The 23,699-nt window shown below is 42.0% G+C and overlaps 1 protein-coding gene across 1 annotated transcript in view; it reads left to right on the forward strand.

Annotated features, from left to right (window-relative positions):
• The window catches only part of LOC140909046 (uncharacterized), a 46,309-nt gene that overhangs the window by 20,765 nt on the left and 1,845 nt on the right, over nucleotides 1-23,699 (forward strand). Inside the window, exons 7-13 of the mRNA XM_073337409.1 lie at nucleotides 3,912-4,037; nucleotides 5,300-5,345; nucleotides 10,389-10,519; nucleotides 14,999-15,127; nucleotides 20,441-20,555; nucleotides 21,648-21,782; nucleotides 23,288-23,413. Of these exons, the coding sequence (XP_073193510.1) occupies nucleotides 3,912-4,037; nucleotides 5,300-5,345; nucleotides 10,389-10,519; nucleotides 14,999-15,127; nucleotides 20,441-20,555; nucleotides 21,648-21,782; nucleotides 23,288-23,413 (808 nt within the window). The remainder of the gene's footprint in view (nucleotides 1-3,911; nucleotides 4,038-5,299; nucleotides 5,346-10,388; nucleotides 10,520-14,998; nucleotides 15,128-20,440; nucleotides 20,556-21,647; nucleotides 21,783-23,287; nucleotides 23,414-23,699) is intronic.

Here is a 23,699-nt window from a genome sequence, read left to right on the forward strand (position 1 = left end):
CATAACTATTAGAATTCAGGGTTCTGGGCGTAGAGGAAAGGAAGGAGAAATAAGAGACGCAAGGGGCTTTTGACTTTGTTTTGTTTTTACTTCAGTGAACCAATAAGTAATGGTGTCATAGTGAAATGCTGAATAGTTGTATAAACACTGCTTTGGGCATGCAACATAGGTCCAGCTATGATAGGAGAAAGCGAATATGAAAATACACACAAAGCTGTTGTGAAGATACAAGTCTTCTCTCTAGCAGAATCATAGATTTCATGTTTCCTGTTATCCTTTTGCAACAGAAAAAGTTAGTGGGGGATCATTAATTATTATGTTAATTATTAATTTTTTATTATTATATTAAGTGGCACTTAAGAACTCCAATCATGGACCAGGGCTCCATTGTGCTAGGCACTGTGTAAAAACTCAATTAGTTTATCATCTAAGTATAACACAAGAGACAATAGGGTGGTACAACAGACAGGGGGAGCACAAGAAAACAATGAGACCATACAGGTCAGTAAGATAACCAAAGGTATCAGAATACCAGCTGCCTGTCAGTTGTCAGTTTTTTTTGTAGGTATTAGCTATACCTTTGAGGACATACATCAGACCAGTTACAGTTAAGCCTGGCTCTCTTTACTTGTACCTCCATATTTTTATTTTGCCTTTTAAAGTTTTCCAATATTTTAGATGTGTAATTTTAAAAATATTCTTGAAGTTGGTTGTGTGTGTGGAGTGCATAGTCCACAATGGGGGGTTGCCCTGCCTGCACACAATGGGTGATGTACATGAGCATCTCATGATTATGCACACCTATGAAGAGAGCTTTGTATTAAAATAATCTGGAGAAAGCCAACAACCAGAATCATGGACATTAAAGATGGATAGGACCTGTTACATCATCCAGTCTGTCTCCTGGTCTCTTACATATTTTTTTTAGTATTTCATCCAGTGCTGTTCTAGATATCCCAAGAGTTGGGACCTCTACAACTACTTTCCACAAACATCCAGATTCACAGGTTTTTCCTGATACGCATCTTAATTATTCCCTTTCTCTATTTTATCCCATTACTCCAAATTATACCTTCCTGTATCTCACTAAATAAGCCTTGGTGATTACACCCTTCCAATATCTGCAAATGGTTATATACCATCCTCTGTAGTGCATACTGGGAGAGAGTCTCCCTTCTGACTGATCTATGCTTGATGTAGGAAAGGATGTAGGGTAGGAGGAGAGGGGCCAAGGTAAATTCAAGCCACACTTGTATGGCCCATTGTCAGGGCCCATTTGTATTATTTTTTGTCCTCCTTGGCATCTGCTTATTTCAGTAATGTGTCTCTTACTCCTTCCTAAATTAGACAGACCAATGTTTATTGTTATCTATCCCTGCACTAGGAAGTGGAACTATCACAGACAATTTTCTTCTATACTAAGTCTCCGTGGACAGGAAACGAAAATAGTTCAAGTAGTAAAATAGCTCCAAAAACATTGTTTTCAATACAGTTTCAGAATTCTACTTTGAGCAATGGTGCAATTTCCTGGTGTGTACAAGGACTTGAGTTTAAGATTCTGCACATTGTTTTCAGTCCACAAGCCAATTTGAATTAATATTGTGTGAGTTGCTATTTCAATATCTTACTAAAATCTAAACATATTACATCTAAGGCATGCATCCTTCATCCACTTACTAGTAATTCTATCAAATTAGCTCCTACCAGTGCTAAAAATAAAAATGTAGCAGGACAAATGATAGCACTTGGTTTAATTTGCTAGCATATGGAAGCCCTCTTGGAGAAAGGGAGGCCAGCCATGGTATTCCTTGAAGGGATTTTGCTCATAACTGATGCTGTACTCATTTGCCAGTCATTTTGCTTTGGCAACGTATTCTCAACATCAGGAGGCTTGAACAGAAGGGCGGCAGTCAATATAATATAAGCCAGTGCCTTCCACAAGCTTCTGTCTTCCAGTCATGGAATGTCAGTTCAGACCTTCTGATCACATAATTGGTCCCAGCTATTGGGAAATACAGTCTGAGCATTAATACCCCATCTCCCCAATGTCACGTGTCAGGAATCTGTTTTGGAGCATCAAAGGTTGGATATGGTGAGGTTGCCCTTCTGTAACCCCCTCAGCAGTATTACTGCCCTTAAATTTCCTTACGCTCAAGGAGGTATTTGAAAGACAAGATGGAGCCCTTTTAAGACCCAAACATTATGGTAGAAGATTTTTTTCCTGATCACGAAGTGGAAACAACCAACAAAACAAGCGAAAGAAAAAGAAAAACCACAACAGGTTGCTCTGCCAACATGCATTAATTTCTCCTGGGAGAGAATTTCTCTGCACCTCCCTTTTTACATTATACAAACAGTTTGGGCCACATTTATCCCTTCTACAACTCTTTAGAGGCTGTACAAATTACACGAGAGATTAATCTGGTCCATGGACACTAGTGACAGACAAAATATTTTTGCCATTCCTTCAGGGAGAGTCTCTATGATAAACTCACTTTGGGGCAGTAGAACATACTGCATCATTTGGCTTGAATATGGTTATTTTTTGCTTTGCTGAATGTGGCTGTACCTGTCTAGTCAGTCAGTGCAAGATGACTGCCTTCAGTAATGGCATTGATGCCTTTGGCAGGGGGAATGCTTTTCTCCTGGGTGTGATCCCACTGATCTCTCTTGACATGTCAGCACAATCATTCAAAGCTAATAAAACAAAACAAGTGAGTATCTTCAAAGAGGAGTGCAGACTGGTATAGCCTCGCCCCATGAACAGTTCTATCGAATGTAGAATGCATGATTCCTGGAATTTTCCAGATGCCTGCCAAATACAGTCTCATATGGGGGTGAGGCAAACTTTTATATGTTGCAACAAAGCTCCGAGACATGCCTCTTCCAAGCTCTTCATCCCTGTTCTTTATGTCTACTTAACATAGGTACTGCTAGCCTCTCAAACTCTAATTTCTCATATAAGTAATTGCTAATGTCTTTAGTCTCAGATGAATATTTCTTCAAGGAAGCATAGCGTACATGTTAAAGCAAAGAACTGGGAGTTAGGAGGTTTCGGCTCTATTCCTAGTTTTGTTTGTAAGGACTGTTGAGGGTCTTGTATGGTGGATGCTATATAAATACGTTCCATCATGTCTAGCAGGAAACAAACTAACTAGCAGCTGCTCATGCTGCCATGACCACTTTGCTAATTTTAGCACACTAGCTCAAGCAGAACTTGTGTGTGTGTCATTCTGGACTGGGAAGTGCCTGAACTACCCTTTTTGACACCCCGAATGCTGAGATTTGCCAGTAGAAGGGGGGCCATTATGAGACTATATTTGTGGGTTCTGACAAAATATTTCTTCCCTGATTAAATCTAGATTATATCTTGTACCTTTATGGTCTTGCTTAGGGCTGTTAACTAGGCTCAGACGCCAGGGGTGTGGCCAGAAAAAAAGTGCCCCGCTTAGAGTAAGCTGTAATAGAATGGACAGAGGAATTTTTGTCTCATGAATGCTTTCCACAATATCTGCCCCAAAGGACATTAAGCTCACTTTCTGACTTTCTGTACACTTTGTTTCTTGAAAACAAAGAGACGTGTGTCCTGCACATGAAATTAGAAGCCACGAGCTTTTGCATTCTTATCCCAGCACTGCCACCAACTTCCTTTGTGGCTTTGGGCACATCACAATCTCGGACTCAGTTTCTCTCCATTCCCCCAGTCAGCTAGATGTGAGTATTAATACCTACCTACCTACCTCAGAAAGGTGTTTTGGGGTTTAATCAATGTTTGTAAAACACCTTGAAGTTGAAAAGTACACACTTTTGTCAAATAAAAATCTAAGCCTTTCTCCTGTTGATTTTCACTGTATTGAACAAACACTGCCACAGTGACATCTTCTCTCCACCCCCTTCTCTGTTCTCATCAGTATTATAGTTGTGCTGCTCTAAGCAATGTGGCAGCCAACTCTCAGCACCATGAAGCCATGTTGCGAGTTGGGGACAGATTCCTTCTGCGGACACTCATTTCTCTCCTGTCTTCATCTGTGGACAAGGTAAAGTGAAAAAGATATGGAAGGGAGGTGTGTTATTGTACAGCAGATTTGCTGATCATTTTCCTGAGGTTTCTTTAATTCTGTATGTTACACTCAGCGTGAAGAAGCTATGATGCAACTAGATTGCTTTACATTGTAATTAGGGAGCCCCAGGCAAACGCAGGGGAGGCTTTGAAACTGCACTTTACTACTATAGATCCCATAGCATGCAACTGAGGCACTTTACTAGATGTGAGAATTTTATCACATTTCCGGCAAAGTTACAATTATTGATAGCACTTTGCTTTGAAGATGGAAACAAAGAGTCGGGCCTGAGCTGCAGAGTTCAGATCTGGAGCCAGGTGTTCCCAAACTTCAGGAGTGTTCACCTTCAGAGATTTGGTTTTGCTCATTATAAGAGTTACAGGCTGTCACAGACCATAGTCAGCACTCCTTCCTGGACACGCACTAGGACTTCTGTGAGAGGAATCCAAGCCTCTGCCACTCTGGGTTCCCAGAGTGTTTCAAGGTTCTAGGCTGGCAATTCTCAGGATTTATAAAATACATTGGTAGGGCACTGAAAATTAGCAGAAGGCATATAAGGGACATAAGACAATAGCTCTAAGTCAGCTTTGCCTTTTATCCCATCTCACCTTTGACATCTATCCCAGTCCAGCTACCACAATGTTCATGTCGCTGGTGATTACTTGGAAACATCTTACTTTCTTATACCAGAAGAATATTGATTTATTTCAGTGGAATACAGAGAAAAAGCAAAGCGAATAAATCCTGTGCATTCATATCTATATATCTAGGTGCTGGGACTGGGGGAGGGGGGTGCTGCCACACCCTGTGACTTTAAGTTGTTTCCATCATATAAAGGGTTTGCACTTTGTAACACGGCTGTTACTCTGAATCCTTCACTTTGCTTCAATGGTTCTCAGCACCTGCACTATACAAATTGTTCCATCACCCCGTCTTTTCAGTTCATTTGACATTCCTGAGATAGATCAACACTGAGAATGTACTGTTAGATTCTGGGCAGCATGTGGAAATCCACGTGACGCTAACCTGGTCGACATGAATGGGTACTGATCAACAGGTCTGTGTGGTGGGAAATGAAGCTGGTGTTAATTCATAACTGTATGTACTGGCCTTCAGCAACTGTTTTTGGAAAAGAAACCCCAGAATAAACACTTTGTAGACAGTGTTTATTGGTTTATTTTAACCAACAGAATCAGTTACTGGAGTGCTCACTTTTTTCTTTTTATTGGTACAACCAGGTTTCAAGACAGGCATGTGTTTGTCTGAGGAACTTGGCCACAAGTGGTGAGTAATGTGTTTGGGAAAAACACTTTTCTTTTTTTCCCTCTCCCTCCCTCCCTCCCTCTGGGGTTGGGGAAATTCCTGCTTGTTAGGAACCCAGTTATGGATGCCCTAACTGGGTGAAGTACAGGGCAAAGGGAGCCCCCTCCCCTCCAGCACACCTGTCTAGGAGAAACCTATAGTTTGTGGGGTTGTGCTAGCTAACCCTGACTTCAGTGCTCACAGGCCTGGAGATGAAATATCTGGCCAAGGTGTGGATAGAGAGAGAAAGATCCCTGTTTAACTAGCAACAGATCAGTACCTTCAGCTTTTTCAAGTGTAGCAAGTCCCACTGCTAGTTATGCTCCTACCAGCACACACAAAGCATTGAGTCTGAATAAGGGCACGCATAGACTGGAGTACACATACCTGGGTCCCAGAGCAGTGTAGCCAAGGCAGTACATGCTTTGGCCAAGGCTGTACAAGCCTACCTGGAACCCTGAGTAATTACTTGTGGGGCTAGGACTTGCTGAAGGACATCTTGCTGTGGCTTCACTTCTCTGATTCCCATGCTACCCGAGCTGCAATCACACCTTGTGATTGCAGTCCCCTGAGACCGGGCAAACTGGTTGAAACTATAGTAAAGAACAGAATTGTCAGACACATAGATGAACATGATTTTGGGGGGGAAGAATGAACCTGGTTTTTGTAAAGGGAAATCATGCGTCACCAATCTACTTGAATTCTTTGAGGGGGACAACAAGCATGTGGACAAGAGGGATCCAGTGGATATGGTGTACTTAGATTTTTAGAAAGCCTTTGACAAGGTCCCTCACCAAAGACTCTTAAGCAAAATAAGTTGTCATGGAATAAAAGGGAAGGTCCTCTTATGGATCAGTAACCGGTTAAAAGATAGGAAACAAATGGTAGGAATAAATGGTCAGTTTTCAGAATGGAGAGAGGTCAATAGTGGTGTCCCCCAGGGCTCTGTACAGTCCTATTCAACATAGTCATAAATGATCTGGAAAAAGGGATAAACAGTGAGGTGGAAAAATGTGCAGATGATACAAAACTACTCAAGATAGTTAAGTCCAAAGCAGACTACGAAGAGTTACAAAGGGATCTCATAAAACTGAGTGACTGAGCAACCAAATGGCAGATGAAATTCAATGTTGATAAATGCAAAGTAATGCTGTAGAGGGGTTTGGCTGGAGCTCGTCCCTCTCCGGGATGCTGGGGAACCACTCCGCCTTGCTACTTCCTTCCCGTTGCTGACAGGAGACTAGCCAGGCCATGGGAGTCTCTCACCGCAGCAGCAACAAAGGCAAACACAGACAGTTATTCTCACCTGGCCCCTGGTTGGCGGGAAATAGAGAGTCAAGGGCTCAGGTCCTCAGGCAGGGACTGAGCAACAGTTTATACAATTAGCAGGCTCAGGCCCGGGGTCAGGGTGGGGCAACAGAGAGTCAATGGCTTAGGCCCTCAGGCAGAGGCTGAACAAAGGGAGGTAAACAACCAGCCTAGGCCCTCGGCTCATAGGGGCCTGGGAGAGGGGGAGACTGCCACCCAAAAGCTGGGTGGCAGGGGGGACGCAGGCCCACCAACTCCACCGCGTCCCAGGCCGGGGCCCTATCGGCGGCAGAAGGCCTTCTGCTGAGTCCGTGGGGATCCTGACCACAACTCACTGACATAGGCTCTGACCGTGCTGCAGCCAGACTAGGGTCAGCTGTCCCTGGGCTACTTCTGAACTCCCCCTCTAGAGGTACCTGGGTCCAGATGGTGTCCTCTGCGGGGACAAACACCATGGGCTGCTCTGGGTAACTGGTGAGGGGCAGGCTGGGCAGCTCCTCTGGGCTCTGCTCAGCGTCAGCATGTCAGGCCAGTCCTCGGGTCCGCTGTAGGTAGCCGGGAGGCGTCTGCTCTCCAAGTGAGCTCTCGCCCCCCTCCTTTTCTACTTGCTGTCCTGTGCCTGACCCTCTGTGGGGGGCAGGCTCAGAGCTTTCTTGCCCTGCCCACTCTGGTGTCCAGAGGGGCTCGTCCCTCTCTGGGGTGGCGGGGAACCACACCGCCTCGCTACAAATGCACACTGGAAAACAATCCCAACTATACATATAAAAGATGCAGTCTAAATTAGCTGTTACCACTCAAGAAAGAGATGTTGGAGTCACTGTGGATAGTTCTCTGAAAACATCCACTCACTGTGCAGCGGCAGTCAAAAAAGGAAATGGAAGGTTGGGAATCATTCAGTAAGGGAAAGATAAGACAGAGAATATCATATTGCCGCTATAAATCCATGGTACTCCCACATTTTGAATACTTCATGCAGATGTGGTCATCCCATCTCCAAAAAGATATACTGGAATTGGAAAAGGTTCAGAAAAGGGCAACAAAAATGATTAGGGGTATAGATCAGCTTGCTTATGAGGAAAGATTAATAAGACTGGGACCTTTCAGCTTGGAAAAAAGACAACTAAGGGGGGATATGATAGAGGCCTATAAAATCATGACTGGTGTGGAGAAAGTAAATAAGGAAGCGTTATTTATTTTTTCTCCTAACACAAGAACTAGGGGTCACCAAATGAAATTAATAGGCAGAAAGTTTAAAACATACAAAAGGAAGTATTTCTTCACAAAATGCACAGTCAACCTGTGGAACTCTTTGCCAGAGGATGTTGTGACTATAACAGGGTTCAAAAAAGAACTGGATAAGTGGATGGAGGATAGATCAATCAGCGGCTATTAGCCAGGATGGGCAGGGATGGTGTTCCTAACCTCTGTTTGCCAGAAGCTGGGAATGGGCAACAGGGGATGGATCACTTGATGATTACCTGTTCTATTCCCTCTGGGGCACCTGGCATTTGCCGCTGTCGGAAAACAGAATACTGGGCTAGATGGACCTTTGGTCTGACCCAGTATGGCCGCTCTTATGTTCTTAGAATGTCTCTTGAGATTGCAGCTTAGGTAGTGTGCCACTGCCACCTCCTCCTGAGCACGGCTTTGCCTTTCATGAAGCATAATTTAGCCCTACATATTTGCCATTCAAGCCCTATTTACAGGTACGATATATGTTTTTAAAATACACATTTGGGCTGGAAGAAGAGGAAGGGAAGCCTCACACCCTGCTGTGCAGCAGTGTCCTCTAGAGCAAGCCTGTGTCTAGAAAGTCTAGATGGGCTTCTTCACATATGGAATGAACATACTAAGAGCTCATGAGCCTTTTGCACTGCTTGCACTAGTCCAAAAGTGTAACTGTCCTTTATGGCTTCAGTAGAGGCTCTGACTCCATCTGCTGGCTGTCTGGAGAATACCCACAGTGCCAGAAAAGTACTAGTACAAAACAGATACCAGTGATGATGAGTGAAGTACAAGAACCTAAACAGAACAGAACTATCCCTACCAGGGTTATCAGGAGTTTTACTTCCAAACCCTGTAACATTTGCACATTGCTTTCTGTTTTTGTGGCAGAACAAGCCACAAGAGAGTTGGCCAATGAAGGATGCAGTGACAATTTCCACTAATCTTTCCCTAAAGAAATAGTTGGGAATCTATGACAGGAAAGCGGCTGTATTTCTATGAAGAAAAGGAGGACTTGTGGCACCTTAGAGACTAACCAATTTATTAGAGCATAAGCTTTCGTGAGCTACAGCTCACTTCCTCAGATGCATATCGTGGAAACTGCAGCAGGCTTTATATATACACAGAGAATATGAAACAATACCTATTCCCACCCCACTGTCTATGATGGCCGTTACACTGTATATAGTTTATGAAGTGATTTCCATTATGTAAGTGTACTTTTTAATTATAAATTTCTCTGCAACAGTTGATCACTGTAACTAGCTGTCTAAAAATAAGCATTGGTCTGTGATAGTGCAGAGGTATAAGACCAGTTGTACATGTATCTAGTAGATCACAATTGTTTTCATCCTCCTCCTTTTTGAAATGCCACCTATTCCCATCCCTCACTCAAACATCCCTAGTGCGATTACTGTTCCTGCACCAGTGATGCCCTAGATCTTTGAAATGTATTCAGGGTCTTCTCTTCTTCATTCTGCCACGTTAGATTTTTAAATCATAAACAGGTGTCATTTTAGTTTGGTTTTACAAATATTTTAGGGCAATTCTCATGAGCAGTTTCTTCTGTATCTCCTCTGAACTGTAAATCTAAAGCAAGTACTTCACTAGTACTTCTTATTTAGTACTGTGCAATTTAGTTCAGTCGGTAGGGAACTAATTGTAAGTGCTCTCCTCTCTGATCCACTCATTTTGCTCCCATGGCTCCCAGCCTGCCTTCAAGTTTGTTACTCCAGGACTGCCAAGTTGTGTGTGTGTTTGTGGTATGACAAATGAGCCCTTTCCCTTCTCTGTCAATTTGTCTAAAGTCACTTGACCACATCTCCCAAATTTTCTCTCTTGGGAAGAGATGTTCTTCAGTTATTTTACAAGACTGAAGACCAAATTGGAGCAGTTTCTTGGCTTCCTTTCAAAGGAGGAAAAGAAATATCATTTTGGATGCTTTGGGACAGAAACTAGGCCTGTCCTTGACAAGCATCTTCAAACAGATGGTTTATTTATTGATTTAAAATTACAAAACGGGAAGTGTTCTTCCAAAGAATCAAAACCTTGTCTCATTCCATCCCTTTGTACCATTCCAGCAGTGGCAAGCAGCGCTAAAGCAATGGAAAAATTGTTTAGATAGGCTCTGTCTCGCCATACATACACCCTACACACAGTCCTCATGAACTTTAACTCATTCCAGCTAAACTAATTTCAAACATGGTTTGGTTGACCAATACAAACAAGGCCAAAGTGCTTTCAAAGCTATATTCAAATCTGGGTCCATACTACTCCTCCAGACACAGTGTTGGTAGAGGGAAACAGAATAGATAAAGCATGATTTTTATAACGTGGTAAAACACAATTTGGCCCTGCCTGGACAGGGATATATATATCACCATTCAGCCATAAGTCAGTCTAACATTCATGAAGACAGCACCATAATTGTGCCATACACCTTCTAACAACATTTTACCCCCCATTGAGCGGCTTTGTCATTCTTCCAAACAGTGAACATTCAGGCTGACATCGTAATGGACATCCTTCCCAAGCTGCTCTCTCTCCTTGCATCTAGCAATTCAGATGTTCAACAAGCTTCTATTGCACTCCTCTGGATATTATCCCAACACCCGGCCAACCAGGTAAGGATGATGGTTGCTGAATAGCGGGGGTTCTTACCGCTGTCTGGGATAAAACCTTTAATACTCCTAACTAAGTAATGCTATGGCAACAATGTTAATGTTGCATATAATGAATTACTGATATAAATACTCAATTTGCAAATCTCCATAGAAAAGCAGAAAGGGCCTTCCCAAAGGGATCAAGGGTTAGCTACCGCAACTGCAACTGGACAGTTATTTAATATCGGGATTGTGTGGGTTTAAAGGGACCAAGCGGACATTGAGTTTAGTCCTCTGTGTTGAAGAGCAGCTGTATAAGCAGAAGGTCACCCACACCAGCCCACGCTCTACTGACCACTACACTCCAAGCATTGCAGGGCTAGTGACTTCGGGCTAAGGGGTTTTTCAGGAGGGAGGATGAATGGCAGGACACAAGAATAATATGCTGAGAGACAGAGACCATCAGGTCAGAGAAAGAAAGCTACTTCTTATCTTCAGGGCTTGGCATAGTAATTTTGTTCGGGCTTGTCTACACAGGGACACTCAGGAAAGTTCAAATGAATTAATCTCTTTTGAAGAAGCACTAAGCTAAAGCAAACAGGGCCACTTTACTTCTGAATGAGAGCATCCACACTGGGGTTTAAGATGCTTTAATTGTCCCTTTGTGGACAAACCATTAGTTAGGATTTGGCTATTTTGTTCAAGGTAAACAGTACCGCAAACAGTGAAATGTTATTGCTAATGCCTGAGAATCTGAAAGCAAAACTGATTAGAAGTAGATTATAAAAACAAGCAAAACAAAACGCTGACCATGGTATTTTCTTTGTCCATGTAGAAAGAAATGCAAAAGTAAACAAAGTATAAGATAGTGAAAAACAACATCTCTACAATAATTTCCATTACAATAGCTGACTGTATCGCTAGTAATTTGAGTAAGGAAATTTTAAAATAGGATTTTTCAGCTAACAACCTCTTAAATCAGTTAGCATTTAAGGATGTCAAGAAAAAAAGTGAAAGCCTATCATATGATGTAGCTTTTTACAGTAGTGACAAAATAATCTGACTACCCAAGGCTTGTTTCGGGGGCTTTTAGTGGCTGATTACTGAAAGAAATTCATGCTGGCTTGAAACTCCCACTGGGAACTGCAGACCTGGTACTTTGTATATCAATTGATCTTGAACAGTTAAAATTATGCCTCCTACAACTCAGTAGTGTGCTGGGAAAGGAGAGGAGGTGCACTGCCCAAGCAGAAGTGCCTGGAGGCATGATGCCTTTCAAAGACATTATGCATATTATTTATTTGAATTGCATTTGCACTAGGGGTCCCAGTCATGGATCTGGGCCCCATTGTGCGAGACCCTGTATGCACAGAATGAAAAGTCAGTCCCTGCCCCAAAGAATTTACAACTTAAATCAGTGAAGTCAATGGGGTTACTAAAGTGTTACTCAATGTGAGGAATCAGGTCAGAATATTACCTCAATAATAAAGCTGTTCATTTTCCAAGAAAGTACCTCTTGCAGTTCAACCTTCTCCCTCCCTCCCCCCTGCAAGCTATGCATACAACCTATCCCCTTCATGGCTTCTAAAATGTGTGTGTGTGTCAAGTATTTCAATCAAACCCCCAGTCACCTGAAAGGCACATCCTGTCTGTGCACAGCTGGAGTATCCAACATGACCAGAGGTTCAAAATGATTACATCGACAATGAAACAGTCAAACCATCTAGCCGGGGAAGGGTAATATGTGGGTCTGCAATAGGACACTTGGAAGTGAAATGTCATCTCAAGGGTATATTCTCTGGTGAGAAGTGTTTGCATTTTGAAATTTATTTTAGTGAGCAAACATCACTGTCACTGACTGTTAAATGTTGCTGCATTGTGAGATTCAACTCTGAGTATCTAGACAAGGTTCTTATCCATTGTCCCTTGTTTCCCTCCCCCCCCCCCCACCCTTTCTAGCCTATTTTTCAGCTCTTTTCAAGGTGTCCTGCTCTGGCCTGGTCTGAATTCTGAGTGAATTAGAGGGACTGTTCCCTGGGAACAGCAGTAGGAAAACAAACCACAGAACAAAGCTAACATTTACAAGTAAATGAAGTAATGCTTGAGTCATTATAAATACCAGCCAATATACAATAGGGTAAAATTCATCTGCCCTTTAGTTACCGTGGATTTAATCAGATGGAATGTTTCATGGAGCCTTCATTCCTTAACAGAAAGCCTCTCTGTGATTCACCAGCTTGGCCATTGCATTGACTCACGGTGAGCATTCAACATAACACTGTATTAGCTTCCCCACTGCAAAGAGAATTCTGTTCAGTTCCATCAAGGGCAATCCAATCCCAAAGCCCTAAGAAAGAGGTTGGGTGTTATAATAAAGGGCCTTTTCAGCACGAAGTGAAGCCATGCTTGTTAGAGCAAGGGATCAGGGCTCAGAAAACATGGGTTCTAGTCACGGTTCTGCCACTGACTAACTTGTTCTAGGACACAAAGTAACTTTGCTTCTCTGCATCTCAGTTTCACCATCTGTAAAATGGGAATAATATTTATCCTCGCTAGCATATTTCACTAGAGGATCTCAGAGTGCTTTACAAAGGCCAGGTATTAAAATGATAAAAACAGTTGCTGCCAGAATGGTTTCCCTGACCAGTGTGGATTAGGATCTTTTTTCAGTTCCAGCTGTTTGAGTCTGGGGAAGAAGTTTGGCCAGTACTCATCTGAATCTGTTTACCCATCTTCTACTGAGAATGCTGCCTCTGTGGCTCTCCCTCACTGAACAGGGGATCACAATAATGAACTTGGAATGAAATCTGGATCTCACACATATAATTGCAAAATCCTGCAGGCCCATCAGAATTTAGTGTTCTAACACCTGCCAACAGATGGGATAGTGATCAAATGTATATCCTACATGTATGAGAAAGATTGGCAGTGGAGCCATCATGTACTGTAAGAGTTTGTTTTTGGTCTGCGCTCAATTAAAAGGCCCGAGCTGCCTCCCCTGCTGATGCAAGTTGGGAGTAGCTCTACTGAAGTCAATAGGAGTTACATAAGTTAAAAAAAAAAAAGAAAAAAAGAGAGAGAGTCAAACTTAAATAGTATCCAAAATGGTCTTTACAGTTAATTGAGCACATTCTAGCTAGGTAAGATTAGGTGAGTTGTGTCTATGAAGGGAGAGAAAAACATCGCAAGAGAAATTCAGGAGCATATATCTGTACACACCACACCCTAACTGAAACCTAACATTTAGACATCTGAGCTCGCTAAGTCATACTTTGTTCCCCAAGTTTAACCATCATGCTGTACTTTGGATTTGTCTTCTTTCATGTTTTGCTTCAGCATTTCACCTTGTGACTGTGTTTGGAATGGATGCATTTGAAGATGTCAGCCAATATTAAGTGAAAATAAAATACCCTTTTTGTAACAACCTACAAATCAGGAAAAATGCATTTTAAACTGATTTTTAAAGACATCTAACTTTGATGCTGCTTCAATGAGCCTGACATTCCAAAACTCCAGAGTAATGTCTTTCATCTCAGTATGTATGCAGGGTTAAAGATTTAGTACATCCTTACTAGCAAGCCTCAGTTTCTAAACAGTATGAATAAAGAAGTACATTACTGACTCTACACAAAGTACGGTCAAATCCCCAAAGCAAACAGACTGAAAGAACAGAGAAACGTTTTCTTTGCGAACCTTTTAGCTACAATATGATCTTAGGTATTGCTTGCAACTATGGGTCTGAGCCAAAGGCGATTAAGTCAGTGTGAGAGGTCCTCCCTCCACCCCCCAGTTCATCTTACTGAAAAACAATAAGTTTATATTAATACGAGGGAGACTTGGTGGCCAACAGTTCCAAACTTGGAGCTAGGATCCGATTCCACTGGCATTAGAGAAGCCTGGAAGTTCAGCAAGTGGTAAGCTTTCTGAAAGGCCTTTAAATATCAATAGGAGAGCAGAGAAACCAACATAGCATTTTGAAAAGCGTGGTCTTAAAGGAATTTCAGGAATGTGATTTTTAAAAGTGCCTGATCACAAACTGATTAAAAAAATTAGTCTGTTTAAAACAAATCAAGTTGACCATATCTATCTAATGTAAAGATTGCTGAATGACCTACCTCTTCCGTTCACCATTACCCAGAGCACTGCCCTTCTCATTCACAATCACATGTCTCCCTTTGGTTACTACAGCTATTGCTTGGCTGGCACAGTAATATTTTTAAATATTTGATGGGATTTGTCAGCTGGAAATGAGGAGTATCAGCCAGTACCATTGGATCATCCACTCTCCGCAGACTACCAGCATGTTTTCTGTGTAACGGGAATGGTCAGTGGACCACAATTTGAGAACTACAGCACCAAACTGCAGCTACCAAACAGCTAGTTTAAAACAGTTGAAAGCTGAGCTGGGGTAGTCCTACCCATGACATAAAATGGAGTCACATCACATGCTTTAGCACTGTTATTATCAGCAGTGATTGAATAGCTTGTTGCTCTTTGCAGGATGCTTTAATGCATGGAGAGGTGCTGCAGAACCTGGGGATGCTATTGTTAACTCACCAAACAGTCCCAGGGATCGTTGGTCACACTGCCTGTATCATCAAAAATTTGAGCTTTTGCAAAAACGTACAGGTGAGTAGCAGTTTTTCTTTGCAGAATTACACACTGGTAGGCTGCACTTCTAGCATTATCAGATAAGAGTTACTCACACCAAAGAATGGCTTTTAAAATCATAGGCAAAAAAGGTCTTACACTCTGGGCCTGCTCCTGTTCCCACCGAAGTTAGAGGCAACATTCCCAGGAGTGTACAAGTGGGTAGGATCTGATGCTCTACATTAAAAGTCGTGTCTTTTATCTCTGTTTCCTTTGTTATACAGTATTAAATGTTGTGGAATAAAAGAAACATTTAACTTGTCATACAGGCCAGTGATAGTGTCTCACGGTTTTAATAGCTACATTTTTCATCTACGGCAGTGATACTCAGACCTCAGTGATTTAGGAGCCAAATTAGTGATCAACATTACCCAAAAGATATATACACACACACACACACACACGTCAGTCATTTTGCTGTAAGAATAATATATATGTAAACACATTATTCTCACAGCAAAATAACTGACCAAGTACTGTTTTGTCAACTTGAATTGGTTAATAACATAGTAAAACCAGCCTGATTGCTTAATAATTAAATCACACAGTGTTTCAAGATCATGTACTGCAAAGAGTCTCAGGAGACACATTAAAGAGCCACTTGCGGCTCACGAGCCTCAGTCTGAGTATCACCGGTCTAGGGATATGTATAGCAGGGAGGTTTCAGACACAGAGAGATTGAGTGACTTGCCAAAGTCACCCAGAAGGTCTGAGGCTGAGTGAGAATTGAATCCTCATCTTCCAAATCCTAGTCCAGTGGATTAACCACAAAACAATCCTTCCTTTTTACAGTGGATGTCTGTGGCTAAATATTTGTCGGGTCCAACATTTATCTGATTTCCCCATGTTTGGATAATATAATCCCAGCATTCCATTCATCCACTGCCTTGCTGCCAGGCCAAAAAAGTACACAAACCCTATAGAAAAGAAAACAGAGCCTTGCAGGGTGCTGGAACAATTTGTATAGCGGGGGTACTGAGAGCTATTGAACCAAACTGTAAACCCTGTATATAATGCCATCCACTTCAAGCCAGCGGGTGCTGCCGCCCCCGCAGCACCACTAGTTCTAGCACCTATGGCGCCTTGCACCCCTCAACCCCTTCCCAAACTCCTGCTTTTTTCCTTCCAGAAACTTTCCTAAATCCTCCTTCCTGGCCGAAAAGCCTACACAAAGCCAGACTTTGTAGTTCTCCTAGGCCAATGATTGAGGAAATTCAGAAACAAAGCTAGCACAGGATGTCATGCTCTCTTCCTGGGACCTTCAGTGCTTTGCAAAGCTTTTGCACCACTCTTCTAACACCACTCATCCCTTCCCATGAGATGAAGGATGCTTCAATACATATAATTTTGGAGTTACTCTGTATCTATTACTTTCAAGTAGGTAAGTGTAATTTGTACTCTTCTGATTGGAAGAGCCTATAGCACCACATTCCAATCAGTCTTCTAATTACGCCGTATAAATTAACATATAGCAAATCCCACATGCCCCTTCAAATTCCACGGCTTCATACTCGTAAGCCAGGCTGTTTCTTGATAGCTAAAGAGACGAGCCACTGAAGATTAGAAGCACAGGTTTGGGGTGTTGGCATCCATCTGAGGAGAGATTTAAAAGCCTGAGATTAAAAAGAGACTAGCACTGACTATTCAAATGAAAAGAAGAGGTATATAAAGTAATGTGTTACTTATAACCGCCAAGTTGCCTATAACCATCTGCATTGGCTGATGCATCTCCAGCTCTGATGAAATCCTCATCCATGCATTCATTTTCTCACCCCTTTACTATTGAGACTCAGTTCTCTCTGGCCACCTTCCTACTTTTACAAGGAAATACAATCACATTGGACACATCCTCAAACAACTCCACTGGCTTCGCATTTGATCCAGTTCAATTTTTTTCTCATTTTTGAAAGAGCTCTCTGTCCCTGCTTTACTCTTTCTGCCCGTCCTCCTTCCTCCAGTTGTGCTGCACTAGCTTTCTTTCTGTCTGTGCACATAATCTGATCAGTTCTGGTGCAAGAGCCTTCTTCTCTGCAGCTCTCAACTTTGGGCACATTTTCCTGCCTCACTGCCTCATCTCACTTCAAACCTGGAAACCTTCCTTTCCTTCATCTTAACTTCTCCTTTCCGCTGCTTTCATTCTTCATTTAACTTTATAGAGTAGAGCATGGGATACATCTTATGAGACAAACTCTGCAATATAAAATAAAATAAAAATGTATTTTATTATACATAGAGAAAACTAGTCTTGCATTCCTCTTTCCTGTCTTCCATATCATGAGAGAGCACTCTTTTAAATTGGAAGATACATGTGAAAGAAAGACTTTGATACAAACCTATGGAACTCACTGTTGCTGAACATTGGGACAAATATCTTAGCAAGATTAAAACAGATTAGAAATCTGAATGTCTAATAACAGCCTCTTCAGATACAGTATCTGGCAAAAATTATAAGGTTTCACAAGCCTCATGGTTCAAGGCAGAAAACTGATCACAAGTTAGGGCCGAAAAGGGAATTTCCCCCAACCGCACATTATGAAAATCAGTTTCCGTATGATGAACTCTGCCAGACTAGAGTCTAGTAGATCATAGTGTGTGCAACAAGCACTGAAGTTACAAATCATCAAAACCACAGCTGTTCTTGGTAGTTGTGCTATCACCCATATATGCCAAATATATAAGACAAATATATGCCCCTGAACTGAAGCCCTGGAGGAAGAGTAAAGGATGATCCTCATTTTCAAAGGTTGCACATTAGAAAGAGATGTGTTTATATAATTTTGAGTCAAAGCATTTGTTATCTGATGAATAGAGGGCACATTTAATTTTATAAAAGCTTTGCAGTTCACCTTAAACAAATGTCTGCCATGTAGACTGAAGTGTTAGTCTTCTGCCCCAATGCACGTGTAACCCCATTGACCTTAACAGTAGTGTGTCAAGGCCCCATTGTCCACCCCGAGGAATTGCCCCCAAACCAGTTAAAGGTCTTTGTCACAAAAACAAACAAAAAAAAGCCCCCTTTATGTATTATGGCTGAACTTGAAAAGCAGCAGTTTTGATTAACCTGGTCCCCCTCACCCTATGGGCAACCAGGAAACAATTTATACAAAAACTTATGTTCAAAGACTAAATATACATTTGCTTTGCCTAGGAATAACCCTTTTTCCTGACTGAGCTGTAGAAAGCTCCCCCTGGAAAGCCTTTTCCTGCACTCTGCAGAAGAGTTGTCCTTCTGCCTGAAAGGGTGCCTGCCCTTTTTATGAGTTCCTGATTAGGTGATAACTCTTGTTACAGACCTGGCTGAATCCCTTTTTAGTGCATGGTCACCAGTCTGGAATGGAACCAACCTTTGGATCCCATCAGCTACCAAGCCAGCAGGGTTTGGGCACAGTCCAGACACTGTTGCTAGGTCTAGGTTGCTAAGGTACACTCCACAACGTAGACTCGCTGTCACCTTTCCTTGGGAGGTGGGACTGCACAGTCCAACCGCTCTAGGTGCTGAAACCAGTGGTGAGACTTCCCCAGTCACTTACTCATGTCCCCTATAGTTCTACCTTGCCAAGTGCACCACAGTTTATAGTTTAACTTCCCAGGAACTACAGGGCAGAGTAAGGAACACAGGCTTTGCAGGGGAGTTCCTAAAATCACAGTTACTTTTTATCCTTGAAGCACACAGGAGTTACAGATCTTACTGAAAAATAACAAAAAGCCCATACCTGCTCTCCCCTGAGTCTGTGCTCGCAGCTATTTGTGAGTCCTAGGCCAGCCAGTGTGTCAGCTGGGTAGGCCTCTCCTGCAGTCCTTCTGTTGTCTGGCAGTGGTCCATGATGGGAGAGAGGGAAGCTGAAGCAGATCCTGCCCTTAGTTAAGATTTCTGTGTTCTCTATTGTGTGACTAATTCATATGCTGTAAAGCTCCAGTTAGGCACTTACCAAAGTCCAAACTGGGAAAACTACACTGACATGCTCAAAATGTAGGTCACATATTTCACGATGGTTATGCTGTCAATTGGAGGTCACACGTTATTACAGACAGATACCAAGCCATCACAACTCTCCCCGCTATCATTGTTTTAGGTAAAGCGAGGAATCCAACTATTCTCTTGTTACCTTCACACTGCTGAAAGAAGGAACTCCTGCCCATTTGCACATCAGGAGCTCCACCCTGTAGGATCCACCAGATCTGACCAGGATCTGAAGGTTGGAATGATGGTTCCTCAAACCTCTTCCAGAGGTCTGAACCTGTCCTTGTGGCCTAGCCATGCCAATGGGTTTTTCTTCCAGTGAGAAAATTATGGCAGAGAGTGGGTTTCATGGTTCTTGGGTTTAGAAGAACTTGTATCCAAGGAAGAACTTAAAAAGTTTCATAGGATGCTAGTGTTACTGTGTATGCACTGAAGTCTAGTCCTAATGGCCTAAAACATCACAATAGCATTAGCATCCTGTGGCACATTTACTAATTGTTTTCCCTTGGATACACACAGTTCTCTGCAACAGGGTGTCCTAAATCCTCCTAAGCCCCAAGGGCCATGACACCCTGGAGGTAGTTATGGCTGACACCCTGGAGGTAGTTATGGCTCGCTGGATAAATGTGTTAATTTTTTTAAAAGCTATTTTTCCCACACTGCACCTTAAAGGAAATAGATGCATAAAAATATGTTTAAGCAATTCACAATGCGATATGACATTGCAAGGTTTGGCTGCATATGGAGAACCATCATGTCACACTCCAGAGAAGTAACATTCCCTTGCTGTTTGGCTCTGGTAAGACCACACCTAAAATATCTTGTATAGATCTGAGCATTTGAATGCCAGAAAGTTGTCAAAAATGTGGAGGTAATTACAAGAAAAATAATAAGCTTCTGTGTTGCATGGCATATGGTGATTCAATATATTGAATTGAGGTGGACACTTATCCAGTGGTGACTTTTTGGTCCACATCAAAACATCAGCACACAATGACCTTGCAATAAAACACATCCTGACACAATGACTCACAACATGAAGTTTTTTTGGCTTTATAAGTGATCTGAGGTCCTGTGACCATCCCATAGACAGAGCTTGTGTGACAGCTCTGTTGAAATCAGCATGGTCCCAGAAAATCCAAGATGAGCGTCAAGCTTGACCTCTCTCCCACCAGCACAATGCATCTTGTCTATTATGGGTAAGCAGGTAGCAATGGTTAGTATTGACCCATTTTGTCCTCAGCATTCTGTGAATTAGTTCATGTTTGTGAAGTCCTTGGAAGTTACAAAGCACTATAAAAGAGCTAAATATCATCTCTTTCTCCTCATAGAGAATCATTGAAAGTCCATGTGTGGAAGGACTCCTCCAGGCTATCCTGTCTACCGAAATTCAAGAAGAATCTCTTAATTACGTGACATGTTCTCTTGCTGAGCTGGCAAAGCATGGTAAGGGAGCAATCCCATAGCAAGCAGCATGATCTCACAGGGTACACTCATCTCTCATTGTTGCTAAACAGAGATGTGCGAGTGCACACACACAGAGGGAGCCATTTTTGCTCCCAATAAAGTCAATGGGATAGTTTTGCTATTAACTTCAGTGAGTGTATACTGATCCCACTTGTGGGAGAAATAGGCCCTACTGTTTGAATTCTTGTCTTTTGAACTGTTTCAGCTTTTAAAAACTGCTCTGTTCAAAATTCACTTTGTCTAATATTGCTCGTGTAGCTGGCTTATCTGTTTAATTGTAATGACACTGATTCCACTGGTTGTGACCCTGACGTATATTTCCATTTATTTCAGATAATTAATTTTATAGCACCAAAGACCAATTTAGAAAGCAGAAACAGCTAAAAAGCAAAGCGACTTTGCTTTTGTTTTTTTAATTTTTGCATGTGGCTTTTGTATTGGTTAGAGGTTCCAGACGGACTGTCCTGGAGATGAAAACCCTCCCTTTACCCTCAGGAGGGCAGCGGTGGGTGCGAGAGGAGCAGTACATGCTTTCCCACACTGCCCTCAAAAGGCCACAACCATGACCCGGAATGAGCACCTTTGGGTTGGGAGGGTATTTCAGTCTCATGACCATTCAGTGTTTTTGCCTCCCAGCTGTGACTACCAGCAAGGCTGGTGATTGGTGGCGGTTAGTTTTGTGAGGTGGACACTTATCCAGTGTTGACTGGGCAGGTTGAGACAACCATGCCAAATGGCTTTGTTTCACATAAAATAGTATGTGTGCTGAACAGACGAATCACATTATGAAAATTATCAGCCTTTCTATAGGCCAAATTTTCACTGAATTCACAGCCTGAGGATGTGGGTACTAGGTCCCAGAAGATGCTTTTCAAAAGTACTGCATGCATTCATTCTGGTCCTCCAGCTGTGCAAAGGGCGTTGGGCTGTCCTGTTTAGACAGACAGTCTGGCTTTTGGCCTTCTGGATGATGCATTTCTAAAGCCCTGGGTTTTATTTTTTTTGTTGTTTTTTTTTTACAGCTTACTTGCATGTCTTTATGTAGCCTTTTTGTTGCTTCCTGTCTCCCAGAAGGTGCCACATTACACTTGCTAGAATGGATGAATGGACCCCTGATAAAGCGCCTAGTGAGACTGGCTGGGCAACGGGAACATACAGAGCCATCATTTCAAGCTGCCTCCGTTGTCCGACACATGATATGTCACGGTAAATGTTATGCATAGAGTTTAATTAAATTTCTGACACATTTATATTGTGTAAAGTGAAATGTCGACTGTCTTTTCAAAAAGGGTTTGGCCTTCAGTCACTAAATAATCATTAACATTTTCATAGCACACTTCATTTGATGTCAAAACGCTTCACAAATACTGTTGAGCCTCAAAATACCTTGGTGAGCTAGGTAAGCATTACTGCCCCCATTTTATAGAAGGAGAAACTTGGGCTCTGAGAGATTGATTTAGCTGTGGTCAAATAGTAAATTCATGGCAGAGGCAGTAATAGAACTCCAGGTACTGATTCCATGGAACCAGACCAATTTACACTAGCAGAGGCTCTGGTGCTTAGTCTCCTGCTCTAACCACTACAACCAGCTGCTAGTTGGTCTTGCACATTCTGCAGTGATTATTCTGAAGCAAGATGGGCAAGAGGATGGGATGGTGTATGGCATTTCTCACTTGGGGGGGGGGGAAGGAAATAATTTTGAACATATTCCAGACAGGAAATATCATCAGTCTTCTTTCTCCCTGCCCACCTACCAAGTACTTTAGTCCATATAATATGGCTGAGAATAGGTAGCAGAGACTGAATACTTTATTACAAAGTAGTTGCGTCAGAAAGGATTTGGCTCAAGAAGTTTAACTTAACTCCATCCACTGACCAACAGAGCCTTCTTGAGCCAACAAAATTACCTTAGTTCTGGAATAAAACTTAACTGGAACACTCAAGAAAGCAGACCTCTGAGAATTGAGCCAGTGATCTCTGAATTACAGTGACGGATAATGAAAAGAGCATTGCATTATCTGCAGAGAATAGATACCTGTGTGTCCAATGTACTTGCTCCATAAAATTTAGATCTTTTCAACTTCCAAAATAGGATTTATATATATTATATAAACAACAGAAATGGAGCAAAAATATTCAATCTTATTCGACACCTCTCTCCAATGAAAGGGGTAGTTAAATTCCAAATTCTCTCCCACTCTGACCTGACAGATATTAGAGTCTGGAATGAAAGTTTCTAGCAAGGGAAAAAATTCAAACCTACCTCAATCCCCACATCAAACATCTTACACTAAAGAAGAATCTTATCCAGAGAAACAAATGCTGTCTGCAAGCACTAACCATGCACGGAGCTTTTGAAATATTTACAGACTAGGTGAGAGTGTGAAAGGCTGATCAATAGTTTGAGAAGTACACTCTACAAGTACCGTATATCAGGCTCCTAGGGCAGCAGCTGGGTCAGTTGAAACCTTGCATACAATTTTAACTACATTATTGACACTAATGGGTTTATAACAGTTATTTTATTATCCATTAAAATTGGAACACAATGTGTAGTTGGGAAAGGGAGAGGAAATAGCTGAGTCAACACACATTTTGAAATAGTATCAAATTCCTCATTTGATTAAAAATGTTGCCTTATGAAACCCATAACAAATAAGTGTTCACTTTAAGTTGTTTCTGCCTCTCTCACCCTACCCCCATTGATGTAGATAAAGTGAGGTCTCTGCTGAAATGCCACATGGAGGAAGTCCAACGCTACCTCATGAATTTTCTCAACCACCAAGAGATTCGCTTTCAGCAGCTGGGAATTTCTACACTGGGCAAACTACTAGAAGGTATGTCCCTTGATTCAACAGTGCTCACTACCAGTACCTAGACTGCAAGGCACAGCTCAATCCTAACTGCTCATATCCAGGCTTGGAAGGATTAGATTTTTATCAGTAAATGTTGATTTTGCTGTGCACACACAAACCAATGAAAAAATTATTAGCAGAGATAATAATCATAATTTACAGATAAGCAAAGAAAGATAAATGCTGTTTGAGAAATTATTGGAGTTTGATTTAAGGAAATTTACTTTGTATATTTTGACATGTGATATTGACAATTTGTGTTTTAACT

This window comes from Lepidochelys kempii, chromosome 3 (genome assembly GCF_965140265.1).
Source record: "Lepidochelys kempii isolate rLepKem1 chromosome 3, rLepKem1.hap2, whole genome shotgun sequence".
Lineage (NCBI taxonomy): Eukaryota > Metazoa > Chordata > Testudines > Cheloniidae > Lepidochelys > Lepidochelys kempii.